Raw genomic sequence first — 20,474 nt, 5'->3', positions numbered from 1 at the left:
GGCATGGTCTTGCCTTGTAGGCCTCGTCTTGGCCCGACGTTTGGGGGCAGCTGGACGGTACTTTGGCTATGCTTTCTTCTTCAAAGACATGGTTGCCGAAATATTCTGGCTGGGCATTCTTTCCTTCCGGAATACTCTGAAGCCATGAATTTTTAGGTCGAGCCTAGCGCAGCGCGCATGCGCTGCTCTAGGAGATGACCTTTTGGAATAGTCCTGCACTTTTCAAACATTTGTTCTTGTGAGGGCATTCACCTTGCGGGAGCGAGAAGCGGCGCGCAGGGGCCATCTGTTTCCAATAAGCGTGGCTTGTTATTTTTATCTGCTCCAAAGTCTGTTGGCTGGAGTTATGCTCCTTATTAGCACTTCAGTTCTGACAGAAAGTGGAACTGAGGCGCAAGGAGTTTACACAGGTTTGCCCGCTGGGGATTAAACACGTCCCCTGATTCAGCTCTAGTATAGGGCTAGACCACAAGACCACATGCGTCTCTGCCCACATTGTGCAAACAGACCCGGGCAGCGGTCCATTACCACTCCTCTTCGTTGCCAGCCTCTGAAAAGTACGTGATTGCGCCACCAAGGCTGCCAACCTTGTAAAAGTAGAAAAAAGTGGCTCTTTCCTGTTGGCTTGTCCTACCCCTACATCACAGAATGGAAACTGAAAGTGCTCGCAGTGAGTGCAGACGAGCAGCTGTACAACACCACATTTTGGGACACTCACATGGGTATTCTAAATAAGCTAATGGTGGCGCGTGTGAAGCAGCGAGGCTGTGGTAGCGCTTGAACGGCGCTAGTGCTTCCAAGCCTCCCGGCCGCTGGAGTGCCCATGGCGCGCCCCCCCTCTGGGGACTACTCCTGACCCCAGGTTTCTGTACTACGTTTTTGTGTCAATTTCATTTTGTGACACAATACGTTCTACAGGTGCTGCTTCAAAAGAACTTAAATAGCCCCCAGATAGTTAGTATTGTCATCTGCGGGCAGAGGCAGGGCCATGTGGTGGTTCCAGCAGAGCCTGTGCTTCTGGCCCTGGGCGTTGGTAGTCTGGTCCTGGGCTTCCTTCATCTACATCACTGCCGTCCTCCTCCACCACATCGACCACCTGGTCCCTACATCAGGTCATCAGGTAAGTGAACGCAGCGAGCACAACCAGTGTACCGCATTCTATGGCTTTGTCTCACTTTCAAGAAGAATAACTGTGTGATGTAATGCAAATGTAGGTAGCAGCTATCACGGGCTTGCTGTTTCGAAGCACTGTATTAGGGGATATTAACACAACTCAGTGATACATATGGATACCTCTGAAGATTAACATGCGGAGTGCGCCCACTAAGATTAGAGCATGTTACTGCGTAACAGATCTTAGCGGTAGGTTTTTAAATCTTTGCCTTATCATGCTAGATGTGTTTTTATGTTAACAATCAATCAGATAATGCATTTGCTAATCCCTCCTTCACAAAATGACCAAAGACTGTTCCTGAAAAACGTTTTCCATGCATACATGTCCAGCTTATTTTATAGAGGGCCTGGATGTCACTGAAGGTAACGGGGGTGTCAATGCCATGTGGTAAAAATACATTTATTTAGCTGCAGTCCTTACTTTTTAAAAACAAGAGAAGTGCAGGGTCCCAAATAATTTCTTTAGCAATCTTCAACTTCCACCACTAGCGCTGCCCCTTTCCGCCACTGCCCCCTCTTCTAACAATGGCACTGCTCCCTGCCTGCAGAGACTTAAGGCTGGATTGCTACAAGAACCACCTATTTTCAGATGACGTTTGAGGGGATTCTCCCATGATTAAAACATAAATAACACCGGCACACTGTCTCCTCCAATAAACACATCTGCATGACATTTACAACCTCCATGGGCAAATTACATGACCCCATGGACAGAAAAAATCTGCATTCGTTAGGTGTACATTTCACCGCCTTAGTAATATGTTTATACTCCAACCCTCCCTTGGAACTGGTTGCTTATTGCAAGCACGGCCACGTTGTGATGTATGTTATGTTATATTTTATTTCTATAGCGCACAGCTACTCCAACGGAGTGTCCCGGCGCTTTATTTTGGCAGCTCATAAGAAGAAAACATAACAGATGAAAACATTCAGAAGAGCAAAATAACATAACTAAAGGGTAAAAAGCCAAGTTTTTTTATGATGTGGCTTGGGGTTTGATATTGCGAGACTCAAAGCAAGAACAAATAGAGGGCAGGGATTCTTAATGTTGAAAGCAACTAGTGCATCTCCTTACAGAAATAATCATGAAATCTGCAAATCACAGGTTTTCATTAGGGCAGAGATAACCCAACCCTTCATCCTTCTGAGGTTGATAACTTAACTTCCATTAAAAGGGTACGATCAACAGCTGCTGGTCAGTTATTATAAATCATCAAAAAATGCTTGATTAATAGGAGTATAAAACAAGGTATTATAATTGTCATCCAAGGTTGATTGCACAAACACAACTGTCTTGGAGAGTTCAGGTAGAAGGTGCATAAGAGAAGAAGGTGTGAAAACCTCCCCTGCGAACCGAAAACTCATCAGCCAGGTGTTTCTTCAGGCCTGCATACACAAGAACGGAATCAGACACCTCTTGTTCGGGGCTCCCACAAGCATTAGACTTTCAACACTTTAAAAAATTTTCAAAATCCCATAATGCCTGGACTCCCCTAAAGTCCATCTTGGGGAAGGTCTACACCCCCAAGTGTGATACCCACCAAGGTGGAATTGGTAGGAAGGCTGTGGTGTAGGACGGGGAATGGTGAAAGCACAAAGTTTCCTTTGTTGATCCATGAGAGCAATTTTGATAAAGTTTCCACACTGGTGTTAATCACTAGGAATTTTTGGATCATATCTAATCTTCCCTGGACCACTAGATAAGCTCTACCACCAGCTCTTTCCTTTACACGTGCATCATTCGCAGTCTCCAGGGTGCTGTGGGCAAGTGTCCCTGTAAATTCTGGTGTCTCTTTATGTGGATGTTTTTCTCACTTTAGGCAGCTCTTCCACTCTCAGGCAGGCATCTTGGCTAGAACTCGCTGTCAAGTGGAGGTAGATGAGTCACAAACAGTTTGACATCTTGCGGGCAGAACAAATCCTGCAGGAGATCAAGTTGGTGGTCAGATGCACCCCCAGTCGGCAGGTTGGATAGTCAGAAACTGAGCAAATCGCCTTTCGCAGAGGCAGATAGTTTTGTGCCTAAACATGCACATTGAAAATCAGTCTCTACTGGAAATGGAAGTCAACACCTTCTTTTATACTAAACAGTTGCAGAATAAACAAATCAATTATTCTGTAGTTTAGATGATGTTGCGAAAAAGCAAAAGTGTACAATGGCAAAACAACCCCTCATAATGATCCAAACACTTGAATAACGTGCAGCTCTTCTGATGCTCCTCAGTCTTGACCTGAAACGCTCCAGATTTCTTCTCCCTCTCATTCAGCCCCCCCTTTCATTCTGTCTCTCTCCTGTTTTGTACAGACCGTTTTGTTGACAGAAGATGATGTAGGACTTGGGATAATGTGCTACATGGCTAAATACTTATAAGGTCCCAAAGACGAGACCTATTGGATATGCCGGTGCTTGTTTTCTTTGGGCCAAATTAATTATCACATGCAAGTTTGTCTGTTTGACCATCCCTGGGCCAGACATTATTCTTTTGCCTCTGTTTGGGACAGAAAATACTTTTGTTCCGGCCTACATTTCGGGGAAGTTGCAGGACACTTTCCTACCTTGGAGTACTTCTCTTAGCCACTGCTGGGCTGCTATGATTGTTACTATTGGGCCAATTCTCCCAAGCCCTTATGTTGCTTGCTCTGTGCCTTGGTCTGACAAAATTTCTGATGCCGTTGGTTCTCTCTGTCTGGGCCTGCTTTGTTTAATCAGGTATGATCTAGGTTGTTTCTATACACTTGGGCAGAGGATAAAATCCCCAAAGACTCACGAACTCCTGCAACTCCTTACGGCAATGAAAGAGAGACGGACCCAAATGTATCAGGCAAGACGTTTAATTAGACCTTCTCCTCACAAAAACGATGACTCGTTATATATATATATATATATATATATATATATATATATATTTTTTTTTTTATTTTTATTTTTTTTTTTTCCCTTCGCCTTTCTCTTTTTCTCTCTTCCCTTCCTACCACAGCAGAGTTTGGCCATTTCTCTTCCTTTCCCTCTACTGATTTTTTTAAACCATCCAGACCCCTACTATCTTTTCCTTCCCTCCATTATATGTGAACTTACTTTCTGGGTATTTCTTTTACATCATCGTTTTGTTTTTTAACCGGGTTGCCATACACACAGAAAGACTACAATTAACCATTTTTTGTTCCTTTCCCACCCTTTAAAATGCATCTTTTATTCAAACAATTCCTATCATTTTAGGAATTGGACTTTTTGTGTATACCAGAACAGGGATTCAAACTGGGGCTCATATACAAGTTTTGTCAAAGAAAAGTTTATGAATTTCATGGAAATGTAAATTCCTAATTGTGACAATACTACAAGTCGAGCCTTGTTAACCTAGTTTTGTCATATATGTGTCTCTATTTTGGGAACCCAAACTGAGGTACAGATGTTTGAGGGAGGGGCTGAAACTTAGCTGAAGTAGTTTTGTTTTACTTTCTTTCTTCCATAGCCAGACGCTGATGACCAACGCATATTTCAGGGACAGTGGCTTGGGTAGGCCTTGGAATGGTGCCTCTATCAAGAGGAGCCCTGGGGGCGAAAGCAGGGCCATTGATGCGGACGGAAGAAAGTTCCCTTCATGCACAAAGATCATGAGGTTAGCCAGGTCCTTTGGCAGACTGGCAGGATTGAAAGACACACAGACACCTGATTAAGCACTGGACAGACTGCCTGTGGTTAGGCAGGCTCTACCTTTGTTAGGGATTTGACGAGAGGGGGTGCAAGAATAATTGACACATGCATGTACCCTACAAAGACTAGGGTATGCTCCGTATGAATTCAGAAATATAACTTTCACAACTTCTATCCATCTAGCCATCATCCCCACACCCTTCGTCACCACATGGAAAAATTCTCATTCATTTAATGTTGCAACCGAATATATTGGGATCCGTTTGTTCTGTTCTCCCCTTCGACTTAAGCAATTCAAAAACAAGCTAAAATTCAAAGCACTGCCTGCTAAACTTGCTGTCCGGGGATAGGATGCAATTGAAGCTACTGAATGGGCTGCTGGCTAAAATGTCAGGGCTCCTCCTACGAATGGGGGTCGCTCTGATGTATTACACATGGCATGTTGGCAGGGTGAGCCCAAGTTCCTTAGTGCTATTTTCGTTGTACAGCCAAGTTAAATCACCATTGAAATAGAGCTTCACTAAATCACAGAACAAATAAAGTAACCTTTTCTGACGATGAAGTCTGCCAGAGAAATTTAAGGTCATGTCAAGTGTTTCGTTTTTAGAGCTAGCCGAGCGGTCAAACAATGGTTAAGTACAGGGGAGCCATTAGTTTTCTTCGCTCTGACAGAGGAAACCGAGTGATGAAGCAAACCTTTCTCGGATTTAGCAAAGAAACGAAACCAGATTTTTGTCCAGACGAAATTTCCAACATACCTGGCGGGACATGTTTCTCGCTAGGAAAACAGCTCTGACAGGAAATGCTTTGATGCATCGTTCATCTTGGCATGACTACCAGCTAAATCACAGAAAATTGGACACATCTGGCCTTCCGAGAGAGAGGATGGGCCGGGGAAACTCCAAGCAGCATCTCGAATACCAAATGAATAAATCAACTGGGGGAAACAGGCTTTCAGGCCCTTGGCTTGCATCCTGCAGTAGCGCCCTAGCTCCAGGAGTCAGTCAGCGAGGAACTTCCCATCGTTGTAAGACGTCACTTTCCCAGTTACAAGGGAACGGGCAAAAGGAGGGCTTCCAGTTTCTTCTAGGCTACCTGTAGCTGGATGAACGGTTTGAAAATCTTTGAGAAACAAGCAATGGCAAAGCCAATAGGTCTCACCTATGGTAGAGTTACAGGCTTTGTCGATGTCTTTAAGCCATGTTGTATAGCACCACGCCTGCTGTAGTGGATAGTTAGAAGGGAAAAAAAAAAGAAGGTCTAGGTCGTGGGCAGCTTATTTTGTTTATATTTCTGGTCGGACAGGAGGCCCCACAGAGGGATGGACCGCAACACAGACAACAGGGTGTGGGAAGAAAGTACAATGACGTGGTCAGCGCTGGCTAATTTACGGCGTTTTATTTTTGTTTATATTGCGAGTTGGGAAGCAACACCGAGTGGGTGTAGGAGACAAAACAGAGGGAGGGTAAGTCATGGAGCACATGGACAGTGAGGGTAAGAAGGGGGGCATGAGACCAAGCAACAGTGGATGCAGGGCAAGCTGGGAGACGATGAAGGGTGGAAGGGGCTGGGGAAAGCAACAATATGAACAAATTGAAGGCAGGAGGGGTGTGTGTGCAAACAACACCACAGACGACAACAGAAGGAGGGAGGGCGAGTGGAGATAACAGTGGAAGCAAAAAGGAGTGCGGGTGAGGCAAGCAAATACAGACAACAGAAGGAGGGAGGACAGGTGGGGCAAGCAACAACAATGGAAGGTTAGAAGGCAGGTGGGGCAGGCGACAAGGACGAGGAAGGGAGGGCACATGGTTGCACTGAAGCAACACATATGAGGGGGTGGAACACAGAGGGGAGAAGTACGCGAGTACGCCAGATGACAAAGGCGCACTCTAGAGTGTTTACATACGACAACAAGCAATTGGCAATGCTAATATATCTGCCATACAAATTAATTGCAGAGTAGAGTGTTGTAGAGTGCAGTGGCATAAAGTGCAGTAGAGTAGAGAGGCACAGAGTAGAATAGAGTGTGTAGGGTAGAATAGAGGGGCGTAGAGTGCAGTGTCAAAGCGCAATTGTGTAGTGTAGTGGTGTGAATTGGTAAGCACGTAGTGGCGTAGGGTGCATTGGCGCAGAGAAAAATGGTGTTTGTTCAGTGGTGGAGAGTGCGGTCTTGCAGAGTAATGTTAGAGAGTGCAGTACAGTAGAGTGGTGCATATTAGAGTGGCGTAGAGTAAAGTGGCATAGAATGCAGTGGCATAAAGTAGATTGTTTCCGAGTAGAGTGAAGTTGCATAGAGAGGGGTGGTGCAGGGTAGAGTGCAATGACAGAGTAGTGGCGTAGAGCGCTGTGGCGTAGAGTAGGGTGGTGCAGACTACAGTGGCACAGAGTACACTAGATTGTTTAAGAGTAGAGTGAAGAGGCATAGAGTGGAGTGGTGTGATGCACAGTAGTGGCATAGAGTGCAGTGTTGCAGAGTAGGGTGAGGTGGCCAAGACTGGAATGGTGAAGAATGCAGTGGCGAAGAGTGCAGTGGTGCATATTAGAGTGGTGCAGAGTCAAAGTGTGGTGCACATTAGATAAGAATGGCATACAGTGCATTACGTAGAGTGCTGCAGAGTAGAGTAGTGCAGAGTAGAGTGGCAGAGAGGTCAGTGGTGTAGAATGCAGTACTGCAGAGTAGAGTGTTGTAGGTGCAGTGGTGTGGACTATAATGGCGAAGAATGCAGTGGCGTAGGAGTGACATAGGGTTCATTTCTGTGGCATAGAGTGGAGTGGAGCAGAGTGGAACAGAGTGTCGTAGAGTGCTGTGGCGAAGAGTAGATTGTTTAAGAGAAGAGTGCAGTGTCAAGATGCAGTAGTTCAGAGCAGATTACAGTGGCATAGAGCGATTGGTGTAGAGTGCAGTAGGGTAGAGTGGAGCGATGCAGAGTAAAGTGGCATAGAGTGTAGTGGTGTACAGTGCATTGGTACAGAGTGCAGAAGAGTGACAGAGTGGTGCAGAGTAGAGTGCACTGGCAGAGAAGTGACATTGAGTTCGGTGGCAGAGTCTGCAGTGTTGCAGAGTAAAGTGGCGTGGAGTGATGCAGAATCTACTGGCATAAAGTGCAGTGTTGCTAGGTAGATTGTCAGAGTGCTGTTGTGTATAGTAGAGTGGCATAGAATGCATTGGTGAGGAGTGTGTGGCATAGCCTGATGCATAGAGCAGTGCCACAGAGCATAGTGGTGCAGAGTAGAATAGACCTATGTATTCTCTACCACCCCTATGTGACCCTTAGAGTGTTTCCAGTCCAAGCGCGGAGAGAAACTTGGAGACAGAGAGCTCACTTGGTTGCTGCTGGATTGTGATTTCCGTCATGACTTCAAACAAACTAGTTGTAAAGGGGCAGCTGAAATTCTAGGAGCCTAGTCCCGACAGCTCGACGACTTCGGAGGGCTGGAAGAGGTCCCCCGCTACACGGCGGAGGAGGGCACTGGACATTGAAGGCTGTCCTATGTAAAGCACTTTGATAACCTAATCGGTTCAAGATCCTGAAATGTGCAACGTAACTGATTCTATGTAAACTGCTGTGATAACATGTAACGGAACTGGTGCTATGTAAAGCGCTCTGATAACCTAATCGGTTCAAGTTCGCGCTATAGAAAACTCTAAAAATAAATAAATAAAAATAAATAAATAAAGAGTGGCGAAGAATGCAGTGAGAGAGCACAATGGCATGGAGTGCAGTGTTATGAAGTACTGCAAAGTAGAGTATAGTGTTGTAGAATGCACTCGTGCAGAGTAGATGGACATAGAGTGTAATTGCTTTAAGTAAAGCGGTGTAGAGTGCATTGGCGTACAGTGCAGCAATGCAGAGTAGAGCACAGAGTAGAGTGGCGCAGAGTGCACTAGCACAAAGAGCAGTGGCGTGGAGCTCAGTGGCATAGAGCAGATTGTTTCAGAGTAGAGTGAAGTAGTGCACAGTAGAGTACAGCGGTGTAGAGTAGCGTAGTGCAGAGTAGATTAGAGCAGCATAGAGTATTGGTATAGCGCGAACAGGCGTAGAGTAGCGTGTTACAGAGTAGAGTGCATTGGCACAGTGCAGTGGCATAGAGTAGAATGGCATAGAGTTGAGAGGTATAGAAAGCAGTGGCATAGAGTGCAGTGTTGCAGAACACAGTGGCAAAGTGGAATGAAGTGTAGAGGTGTAGAGTGCAGCCACATAGTGTGGTGTAGAGTGCAATAGAGTGGTGTAGAGTGCAGTGACATAGAATGGTGTAAGTACAGTGGCGTGGAGTGGAGCAGAGTGGCATTGAGTGCAGAGGCGCAAAGTAGATAATTTCAGAGTGGAGTGAGGCACGGTACAGTAGAGTGGCATAGAGTGCACAGTAGATTTGAGTCTCAGAGTGGAGTGGTTAAGCATGCATATGCTTAAGAGTGGAGGGGTACAGAATAGAGTGCAGTGGCATAGAGTGCGCTGTTGCACAGTAGAGTGGCATAGTGAGCAGTGGCAAAAGTGTTCAGTGGTGCATAGTAAAGTAGGTGAGATATAGAGCATGGGCATACAGTAGAGTGGTGTAGAGTAGAGAGAGGCAGAGTGCAGGGACGCTGTGTGGAGTGGAGCAGAGTGGAGTGGGGTAAAGTGGAGTATGATTGGTGTGGTAGTGCACTGCCATTGCAGATGGCACATCTTCAATTGAAATGACAATTATATTTGCACATACATACAGTTTTCCTGATAAAAGTATATAGCGCACAAATGATAGTGTGTGGAAATGTCATCACCTAGTATACTGATTTGTTTGGATCGTATTCAAATACTTTTTCCACCACACTTCAGAATTAGCAAAAAAGTGATTCATTTGTTCTTTTCTAATTCTAAAATATCCGCACAGCTAATTTAGACATTTAAATTTTGTTGTGTGCTACAAAAAAAAACAACATTGTACAGCCTTCCTCCAGCACACCCCCAGGAGCCAGCATGATTGTCACATATATATACTCTCACTTTAAAGTCAGAGTAAAAAAAGTAAACACCAAGCTCCTTGGAAGACAGGACCTGACATTTGTCAAATGTGCGATTCCTTAAATGCCATGTATGAAGCTTTTTTTTTTTGCGAATTGAGGTTAAGGACTCGCAAATTAACACGAACTTGAGGTTCGTGTTAATTTGCGAAATCCTTTAAAACAACAAAATATCACTATTTTGAAGGTGGCATGTGGCACACATACATGCCCATAGGGCATGTATGTGTGCCATATGCACACACATGTAAGTTTCAGGGGTGCAGCAGGGTGTCCATAAGACACCCCTGCACCCTTGAAATAATTCTCAAATTGCGATTAGCAAATTGCGAATTCGCAATTTGAGAATTACTGCACATTCATTCCTATGGGCCTCCTGGCCCATAGAAATGAATGGGAAAATTATTCCTTAATTGCGATTAGCAATATGCTAATCGCAATTAAGGAATATTAAGGAATCGCTAAAATATAGCGATTTTCTACATACATACCATTTTGCACTTCTCATATAGCGATTCCTTAACAATCGCTATTAGAGAAGTGCAAAATGATTTCTTGATACATCTACCCCTAGGTGACTAGGTCATTGATTCAAATACGCTAATTACCACTGTTGCAATACCGATAACAGCCAATGCCATTAGACAACCTCGCTTTAAGTCACACATATGTTTAGCAAGTTTCAGTAATATATTCACTATAACTTATTCCTGTAAATAAATCTCTGGGCTCAATCACAGGAGCCACTATGCCACATTCTCCTTCGCCTTTAGGGTAACAATGCATCGGTTTTCAGTTGGAGCCATTTTTGATCAAATTTCTGTCTTAGTTCCTAGACTGCTGAATTGTTATGTCTCATGGGTCCCAGTGAACCTTTTTGTCTCGGTGTCTCGACCAAACAGAAATGTTACAAGGCAGTGGAAAACAGCGTTAGCCAAACTAAAATAGGTAACTTTGGCATGTATCAGTTTTTGAGCACATTACTTCAACACAGATAACTAAACTTTTCGACCTGAAAATTATATTGACCATTACCTCATGTTGCTGTTAACTCTAGTGCCAAAAAAGACTGCAACTGGAAAATGATCAGTACATTCAGCTATGCAAAGTTCTGGCGCATTGAGGTAATGGTCATTGTCAATATAAGGGCAGGCTGATATACAGAGGTCATATCACTATAATATGGGTTTAGGTCATGACACACTTTTGTAATGAGGTACCAGATCCCGGTTAGAGTTCATCTGCAAGCCAGGCCTTTAGTTGAAGACAATGTTAGTCCAGGGTGAATCATTTAAAGAGATCCACACATATTTCTATGAGAGGTTTGGGGAGAATCATAAATCTTCGAAAATTAATTCCAAAAACGCACCCTAACCAATCAATGTCCTTAACTCTGGAGGAAGTTTTCAAAAGTAACATCAACAACAGTCAGGAAAACTGCAAACCGAACTTTGTTTCTGTAGCTTCATCAGCTGGCAGAAAAGGTTATATGTTGTTACCACGAATTCCGTTGCAACGCATGCCTTTTCCACGCATGCGTTACCACGGAATTTGTTTTCCCCTCATTTTCTTTGCCACGTCGTTCTTACGTCATAAAGAGGAAGCGGAAGTTTATTCCGCTTCCTCTCTTATGACACTGTTTTCTTCGGCACGGCGGGATCGTTTTTTTATGGGGGGGGGGGAGGGGGGAGACCCCCCCCCAACCCCCCTTTTTAATCCTTCGGTTTTTTTTTGTTTGTGGTAAATACGATCGTTGAAGGCATACGCGTTGGAAAGACGTTTACGTGGTAAGTGGCTCGTTGTAAATATTACGCGTAGTACTGCCTTCGTTGTTAATGATGTTTCCCGGCAGAAAAATGGACCCTCTGCAGCTCTGCAAAGCATTTGTATCTAATTCTAGAGTGGAACATGTGCTTTTTTTCGTTTAATCTTTGATGGCTGCTCTTATCTGTGAGAGGTGGCGCTGGTAAAACAAAAGAGAAGGGAATCAAAGCGGAGGCTGCCGCTGAAGTTAAGTAAACACTGAAAAATGGAAACAAAAAGGTTTTGCTCTTTACTTCTGAAGGCTAAGCATTGTTCACTTTACCAATATTGCTGTATCTACTGCAAGGACTTGCTTTTAGCTCTGCCAGTTCTGCTTGCAGTTCCAAAGCATGTTTTTTTTTTAGTTCAGGTGGGCCTAAAGGCAGCTGTCTTTAGCCTCACAATATATAAAAGTTAGTAAACACACACACAACACACACACTTTTAATTCAGTCCACCGGAGTATACAATTTTTGACATTTGGTCAGCCCGCTTCATTCAGTGGCTGTCTTGCACAGTTAGTATTGACATTTTGCCTAATCATGTGTGCACATAAGCTTAAAAAGACATACACTTCAGTGCCAGTAAGCGTTGACCTGATACTTTACTTTTCCCATATTGTTTTCTTTCCATTCTTTATCCTCTACCTTCTTTTTAGACTTCCTTGCGTTTTCAAAACAAGTGTAAATTTTATTTATACCAAAAACAATTATTTCTACTGTGCTTGTGCATTAAATCGAAAGAAGGTGTCTATACCAGTTCTAAGTACACCATCCTCCTGGGAAGTAGCTTCACAGTTCTATCAAAAAAATTGTGTGTTGGGATGGAAAGGTTTTATGCCTTGTAAGAGACATGTACCCCTTGTCTGAGTGCCTAACTGAACTGCTGTCTGGATCCCAACGGCTGATTTTTTGTGTCATAAGCAAACATGAATCATGCGTGTACAACATGAGTAGGCCTGTCTAGCGGATTGCGTCTTGTTAGAACAGTAGGGGAGGGCCAAAGTGCTAACCTCATAGTGTTGGAAGGCTACCGTCTTCAGTAAGAGTTGAGCAGCAAGAGTGCGGGGTGGTAGCATACGGTGTTATCTTCACTGTGAGAGAACAGGTCCTTTTTAGCCTGTGTCACTTGAGGGAGACCTACAGGCTCACTCACCTTTTTAAAGTTCAGCTGCTGCATGCATAACTTAACCGTTGCCTATATCAGGTAGATGTAGAATGCTGCGAAGCACAACAGTAGTGACCTGTGTATGTGTGCCTTGGAAGGGTACAGCACAGAGGTAGAGCAGTACTGTGTAGTAAATGTGGGATTAGTGCATGGGCTGAGTGTATGTATGCCTGGGAGGAATACATTACATGAATGATGTAGGACTCTGCAGACAAAATACAGAAGGAAGGCAAAAAGTTCAGGGACCACCCTGCAACAAGCATTTACAATGCAATAGGTCTCGCAGCATTAAAGTTTGAGTTACTGGCATTGTAAATGACAATGCTTTGCATTAATTTTATTTTATTTGCAATTGGTATATAAACATTGTTTGTGAATGGTTAGCTGTTGCTTATGCTAAGCAAAGTCGGCAGTAATATAGAGTGCTAGTCTTGCTTATTATACGCATGCTGATTTAAACGAGACCTATTGCATTGCAAATGCTTTGGTGAATAACTTTTGTGAAGATTATGTTTATTGTATTTTATTGTGACGAAAATCCAAGAAAAAAAGTGAAATATTAACATATTTTTGGGACATTTGTAATAAAGCTTGAAACATTGAGAGAACATATTTAAACCAGTTATTGTTGAAGCGTTGCACAGATTGATGGTGTGGTGGCGCTGAGTGATGTTGTGGTGGCGCTGAGTGATGTTGTGGTGGCGATGAGTGATGCTGTGGCGTTCAGTGATGCTGTGGTAGCGCAAAGTGATGTTGTGGTGCCCCTGAGTAATGCTGGGGTGTTGCTGAGTGATGCTGTGATAGATAGATAGAGTGAGTGCGATAGATAAATAGAGTGAGGGTGATAGATAGATAGATAGAGGGAGGGCGATAGAGGGATAGACAGATAGATAGAGTGAGGGCGATCGATAGATAGAGTGAGGACGATAGATAGATAGACAGATAAAGTGTATTTATGTTGCATTGAGTAGAGTGTAAGTATGAGGTGTGTAATTATATGGCCATGAGTGGTATTATGTGGAGTGTATTTATGTTGAATTGAGAAGAGTGTAATTATGTGGTGTGTAATCATGTGGCATTGAGTGGTATTTTGGAGTGTATGTTCCATTGCAGAGTGTGTGAGGGTGCAGAGTGTGAGGGTGCAGAGTGTGAGGGGGCAGAGTGTGAGGGGGCAGAGTGTGAGGGGGCAGAGTGTGTGAGGGTGGAGAGTGTGAGGGTGGAGAGTGTGTGAGGGTGGAGAGTGTGTGAGGGTGGAGAGTGTGTGAGGGTGCAGTGTGTGTTAGGGTGCAGTGTATGGTGCTTGTTCCAATGGCACCTGCAAAGGGAGTATTTGCACGTATGGTGTCTGTTCCAAGTCACTCAGTGCCTCATATTCCATGTAACTGAAAGTAAAAGTGTGACTGCCTTATAGAAGTACAAATATGCAAAGAGGGGCCTAAGGGAAAGAGTCTTTAAGCCAGATACCCTGGAATCTTCAAACAGAAAGACTGCTGGAAGTTATTTACTGGGAGATGCAAAGGGAAACCTAAAAGGTTATATCAGGATTCACAAATTGTAGATGAAGACAGATGTGCATGAGTCGAATACAGACCATAGCTGTTTAAATGTATTTGTTGCCTAAAAATTCAGGAATGTTGAAAAGGAACATGAGTAGAGTTTATTCGGTTTTTCTCATTCTTCTTGGAATTTACCTCAGGAATATTAATATATTTCACTGTTGTTCCTGCAGATTTTACTTCTTTTCCCCTCAGAAACTCGGAAATGTTTTTGCAGATTTTTATCCTTAGATTTCATTGACCTCGAATTATTACAATTAAGCCAAAGTACACTGTCTGATGGGCAGACTAGATGCTTTAAGCGCAACCGATAGGTATTTATTTGTGAAAAGTGAGATGTCAAACAAAAAATTACACTAAGTGGCTAACCTTTTTTTTTGTAAGGTGTTTTATTTCCTTTATAGATGTTCTATCTGAGGACATCACAAACGGAAACAATGCAAGATGCATACACTCTAAAATGCTGTGAACGGTAGAGGCTCCTTTGCTTTCCAAACGTATTGGGTAGATCGTTGAGACTTCAAATAAAAGTAATTCGAAAAGTTTCTGAATACGAAGTGCTCACAAATGTGACCCGACACGTTCTTTGTTAAGACTTCCTAGTACACGTGACCCTATTCAAACATTCCACAGTAAGTGCTCCAATTATGGAGCTTCGGGTCGAAAGACAGAACAAAAATGTACTAATGTACTTATATGAATGCTTTCAAGTTGCAGAAAAACACAATTTGTGTAGAAATATGGAACAAAATAGTATATTTTGGGAGACTGTCACAAAATAGCAGTATGAACTGGTTAAAGCGCAGAATAAAAGAATTAAAGATCCCACGTGGGCTGGGCAGAATCACTCCTTTCCAGTGTTTTGAGAAGAGAAACAAACCACACGTGGAGCACTACCTCCGTATTCTCGTGAACTTGTTTGTGCTGTCAGGTGTGAATCACTGCTGTTAAAAAAGTTATAACCGAGTATGCGTGGTACACACGACGAGGGGATTGCAGTCCGGTCACGGAGAGCCTTGTTGGGGGATATCCCATGTACCCTAATCTCCAATAGTGTTGACAATTGGGTTAAGTACACAGTATCGACAATTTGGAAAACGCATTACTTATTATAATCCACGAGAATGTGCATTTTTTTGCTGTTTTACAAAGCCCGAACTCGACCCGAAAGTATAGGAGCGCTTCAGATGAGCACCATTACACAAGGACGCATTCATTTTTTTTTGGGGTAGGCATGGAGACATAAAGTGATTTGCCCCGAATCACTGGATCTTGAGCCCACGGCGACCACTCGAAGCTGGTTCCCCATCTCCAAAGTCGGCAGCTCTGAATGTTGACCTTGTCACTTTTTCGAAATATTTCGTATTTTTATTTATAACCTAGGAAGGCAGATGTGCTCTGATAGTAGAACGTGGTATTGCAATCTAGCCGCTCCTGTGCCGTGTACACAAAGACGGGGGAGAGACACGCACTATGTACAGGTTTGAGTTGCAAGATGACTGGCAAGCACGCAAACTCGGGTGTTCCTGCACATAGCCTGTTCGAGCATGTAACGAAAATAAATGACACTCGCTGCTCGCATTTTACCGGTTCCTGCAGAGCTCAGACATTTGTGGGCATATGCTTTGACGGGCGCAAAGTAACCATTTAAAACAAGAAAATGACGGGCACTGGCGAGGGACAGCGAAAGTCCAAATAACAAGCATTACCCATTCCTCCAGTGCTTCTGCCGCCTCCGTTGCTGCTCGTCGTGATGCCTCCGTGGGAAACGAAACAGAAACCTACAAGCCGCGAATTGTGAGCTGTCTACGTTAGAAGCTCACGCGCGCGACCCAATCCCAAGGCGCGCGTCTGAATCTGCCTCTGCCATGCTTCTGAACGCTGCACATGGCCATCACTTGTCTCCACTCGTTGTAGGCTGAGCCGACGGCTATAGTTCTCGGCAAAAGCGCGCTTCTAGCCGAGACCTAAAAAGGGCTAAGTCCAACAGGAAGATTGACTTACCTCATCTTTGTAGGATTGGAGCATCTACGATCACTTGGAAAAGTCAGCATCACTGCTCGAGGGATAGAGCCTGCACCTGCTGAAATTACCACAAGCAGCCACACTTCTTTGAACAGGATTAGGACTTGTTAGCTCCGTACTGCATAAACAAATAAGGTAGGCATGGGCGGAAAATCCGTTCCGCTCGCGGATTTTGCGGATTTTCGGGAAATTTGCAATCCGCGAGATTCGCGAATCTCCCGCAAAATCCGCAAATCCGCGAGCAGCGGATTTTGCTCGCACTGCTCGCACTGTTCGCGTGAGTTCGCGCCCCGCGAATAAGTGCAAAATTGCAGAAATACGATCTTAGCAAAACTGAAAGTAACTACTTACCAGGTTCAAAAGTTCAGGCTCATCATTAGTAGCCATTTCCTGTAGTGCTTCCTGAGGGGCCCCTCCAGAGTTCAGTTGCCAGTTTAAACTATTATGTGACCCTGCTCTGAACCTCAGAATAGTTACACATATGCCACAAAGGTCCTGAATTACAGCTAAGGGAGACAAGCAGGAGCCAGGCTGGAAGTTGAAAATCCATTAATCAGCCCCTAATTCATTATTGTCAGTTGGGGCAGGGCAGGTGTTGTAACTAATTTTGCAACAATGAAAGCACTTAGCAAGTGCAAAAGATCACTAATCAGGGCGCACTAAGGAAGCAGGTGCCAGCTAAAAAAATATTCTGTGACACATTAATCAGCCCCAAATTAATTCAGGTCACTTGAGGCAGGGAAGGTGTGCTTTGCTTTGCCGAAAATAATGTACACTGGACAACCAGAGGGTGTGGTGATGAAACAGAGGGTGGCATGGGTGGGCCAGAGGGTGGCATGAGTAGTCAGAGAGTGGCAGTGGTGACGGAGAGTGGCAGTGATGAAGAAGAGTGTCCCAAACAGGCTGGACACGTAGAAACAACAAGTTCGCAAAACTTGCGACCCGACAGGTAAGTTCGCAAATTGCGAAATTGTAAAAACCCTCGCGAACTGGCAGAAACACGGGCGAACACAAAAAAAAAAAATCCGCAAATTCGCGGATTTTGCGGATTGCGAATCCGCAAATCCGCAAAATTCGCGAACGCGAGATCCGCAAAATTCGCTCATGCTTAAAATAAGGCTAGAACTGGGTCTGTGGGGTCCCCGAGGAATTGCTATTGATGGTGCTGCGGCTGATGGTACCTATAGACAATTTTGACTAATTCCTAAGGAGTCAAATAGCTGCCTACTAGTGGGCATTCCCTGGATGCAGCCACAAGTGAATGGGGGATAACCCAACATTACAAAGAAGAAGGTAGTACAGTGATTTGTCTAACAAACGCTAGAGCACTGACCTCAAGGGGATTGTGTTACTGCTTACAAATTTCGTTATTCCGTTTACTGTGTAGAGTTAAAAATAAAATGCATCTTTTTGTATAAAATCAGGTGTTTGACTGGACATTGATTTATTGACCGTACTGTGTGCACTTTGAGTTATGAGTCGTGCTGAATCGTGCCCTTGACTGCTGGTCCAGAGGTATCACGGAGTAAAAAGCTACGACAGAGAGCCACTAAGAATAAAGTGCCAAAGGGGTACTTGGCTCAGCTGCTCAGGATTTGTAGGTTGTTGTCAATGCTTATTCTGTCTTTAGGAGCTCTTGAGAACTGTGTGAGATGTGTTGGCAGCGATAACTGTATTTGCAGCCAGCGGCCTACAAATGAAAAAGCTAAAGTTGACATGGCGTATCAGCAGCGTGACTGAACTGCATACAAAATGCACAGTGTAACACTGACATGCCAGACTCATTACTGCACTGCATAATATCCTATTCAAAGTCCAATTGCGTGCTTACATCATCTAGATTATATCATTCTCCATTGCTGGAGAAGTGTGGCTCAGCGGTTAGAGGCGGCAGAGGCAGAGGTCGGCCCAGGACCAGGGTTCAATTCTCGACGCGGCCGGGTGCAGGACCAATGTCAGCGGGCCCGATAAATCTCGCCTCGGTGCCCCTCTAACCATGGGGTCCCACGCTGCAAATCTGGGCAATTGCTTGCTTAGTCTCCAGTCTGGCCCCATCACCGCCGGGGATGCCTGGCTGCACCTTGGGGATCCCCAGTGGTACAGCGCTGGGACGCTCCAGGGTAACCACGCGCTCTATAAATCCAACATTCATTCATCTATGTGTGAGTGAACATCTCCCAGTACTATACAGAGAAGAAAATCTCTTCACATGTGAACCAGACAACAGTATCCCAGGTGCTCTTCCACTCTCTGTGACCAGGACACTACTTGTTACCGCAATGTTCATTTCCAGGCTTCTCTGCCCGAGCATGCAATATGACCCTGGGCAGACTGTATTAACTATGACAATGACGCCAACAAGTTGAGCACTTACAAACAAGGCAATCACCAGTATTATTGAGCTAATCAGAAACTGAACCCGCTTAGAATATGATTTTCAGATGCATCTGGCACTGTGCAGAATATGGACACGTTATAAGAAATAAAGGGGTACTGTGTGAAAATGAACCACTCCAAAAATTGCAATCAACACAGTGTCAGAGTGCAACGTACAGTACAGATGTTACAAACGGTACCACCTAAATATATACAATACACCCTTGTATAAAATGATGGTATGTGATGGGATCTCCCAGATAGGCCAGCAACACCACAACTCACTAAAAGGGAGCCCAATGCACTTACTTACACAACGCCTCGATGGGACGGAAGAGTCGAAAGCTAAAAGGAGAGGAGGGCGACAGGATTTAGTAATGATCTAAATATTGCCTCTGGGGATGCTAATGGTTTCCACTCCCCGCTCTATGCCTTTCTTTGGCGCGCATACACAAATATGTAGAACTTTAAAAGTAGTTATGAAGGGCAAGTAATTCGTTAATGGAAACCAAAAAGGTAAGTATTGTCTGAGAGCGGGCTGCAGTCTCCTCACTCAGCAGGCATGCTCTGTTCGGCAGCGGCTGCTATGACTCGCCACCTTTTACAATAATAACAGCAAAGTCCTTCCGCACCCACAGGTGACAGCGGCACGGCTGGCACATCAGGTGCCGGTCACCAGCCTTACCAGGGAAATGACTTTCCATTTGCTGGACTCCTTCTTGGCTTCACCGCCGGCCGGTCCCGCCGTAGCTCTGGACCCGGCTCTGTCCCCCATCTCTACCAGCGGCAGCGCCTCCTTCTCGGGCCGGCTGCCCCCACCTGCCTCCGGCAGGTTCTGCTTGGCGTCGCCGTCCGTGAGCTGCTGCTCCATCGCAAGTCTCGGTGCGGCGTAATTGCCTCTTTCCCTTTCTGGTTGCCTCCGGTGTTTAATACGGCCGGGTGGGAGGAGACTGAAGCTGGAGAGGGAACGTCCTGCCCGGCAAAAGAATAATGGGAAGGGGAGGAGGGGCGGCCCGAGTCCGCCTTTTGTTGGAGCCTGCCTGGAGTCAGCCCCAGATTGGCTCTGGCTGCTGGCTTTGAATTGAGAAGTCCATTCATTATATCTGTGACTCTCTGATACAGTTCTAAAACCCTGCATGCTGACTGTTTTTGGTAGCTCGTACTTGTTCAGTGAAGTTTTGACAGCATTACCGTGTGTGCTCTGCATCATGTACAACATAACCATATGTTTTACTATTTTAGATTTTGGCCAAAGGGGCACAGCACAGACCACAAAACGCTCTTTTGTTTGAAAAAGGCTGCTTTATTGAAGACAGGTGCACATCACAACATTAACCTGGGCCTCTGCCTTATAAAACGAAACCTCACTATACAATGATTCTCCTACTTTCCTTTACTCCCCCACCTCTAACATTCCCACCCCTGTTACATCCTTTCCTTGCAACTGTTTAACTCCTACTCTGTATTTAACTGTTGACCTTTAACCGCAGCAGCAATTCTGTGGCGATGCGGCGGTTCAGCGTAGTGGTCGGGGCCGCATCGGCCAACGGACGTGCGCAGCACTACGAAGGTAGTACACGCGACGGCCGTTGGCCGACAGAAGCACGCAAGGGGTTTAACTCCTATAACCTTTTACCTACTCCTAATAACATCTAAGTATCTTACATCGTAATTGTCATTTGTTGCTTCCTCCCGTATAACTTCCCTGTTACTTCTCCCC

The 20,474-nt window shown here is 44.8% G+C and overlaps 1 protein-coding gene across 1 annotated transcript in view; it reads right to left on the bottom strand.

The window, feature by feature from the left end:
• The window catches only part of ENPP1 (ectonucleotide pyrophosphatase/phosphodiesterase 1), a 612,613-nt gene extending 592,873 nt beyond the window's left edge, over positions 1-19,740 (bottom strand). The window contains exon 1 of the mRNA XM_086927432.1: positions 19,440-19,740. Coding sequence (XP_086783558.1) covers positions 19,440-19,625 — 186 coding nt within the window. The 5' untranslated portion in view covers positions 19,626-19,740. The remainder of the gene's footprint in view (positions 1-19,439) is intronic.
• Positions 19,741-20,474: the final 734 nt, after the last annotated feature.

Source organism: Lissotriton vulgaris, chromosome 6 (genome assembly GCF_964263255.1).
Source record: "Lissotriton vulgaris chromosome 6, aLisVul1.2, whole genome shotgun sequence".
NCBI classification, from domain to species: domain Eukaryota; kingdom Metazoa; phylum Chordata; class Amphibia; order Caudata; family Salamandridae; genus Lissotriton; species Lissotriton vulgaris.
Note: the sequence above shows the minus strand (reverse complement) of the source record. Positions and strands in the feature narration are given on the sequence as shown.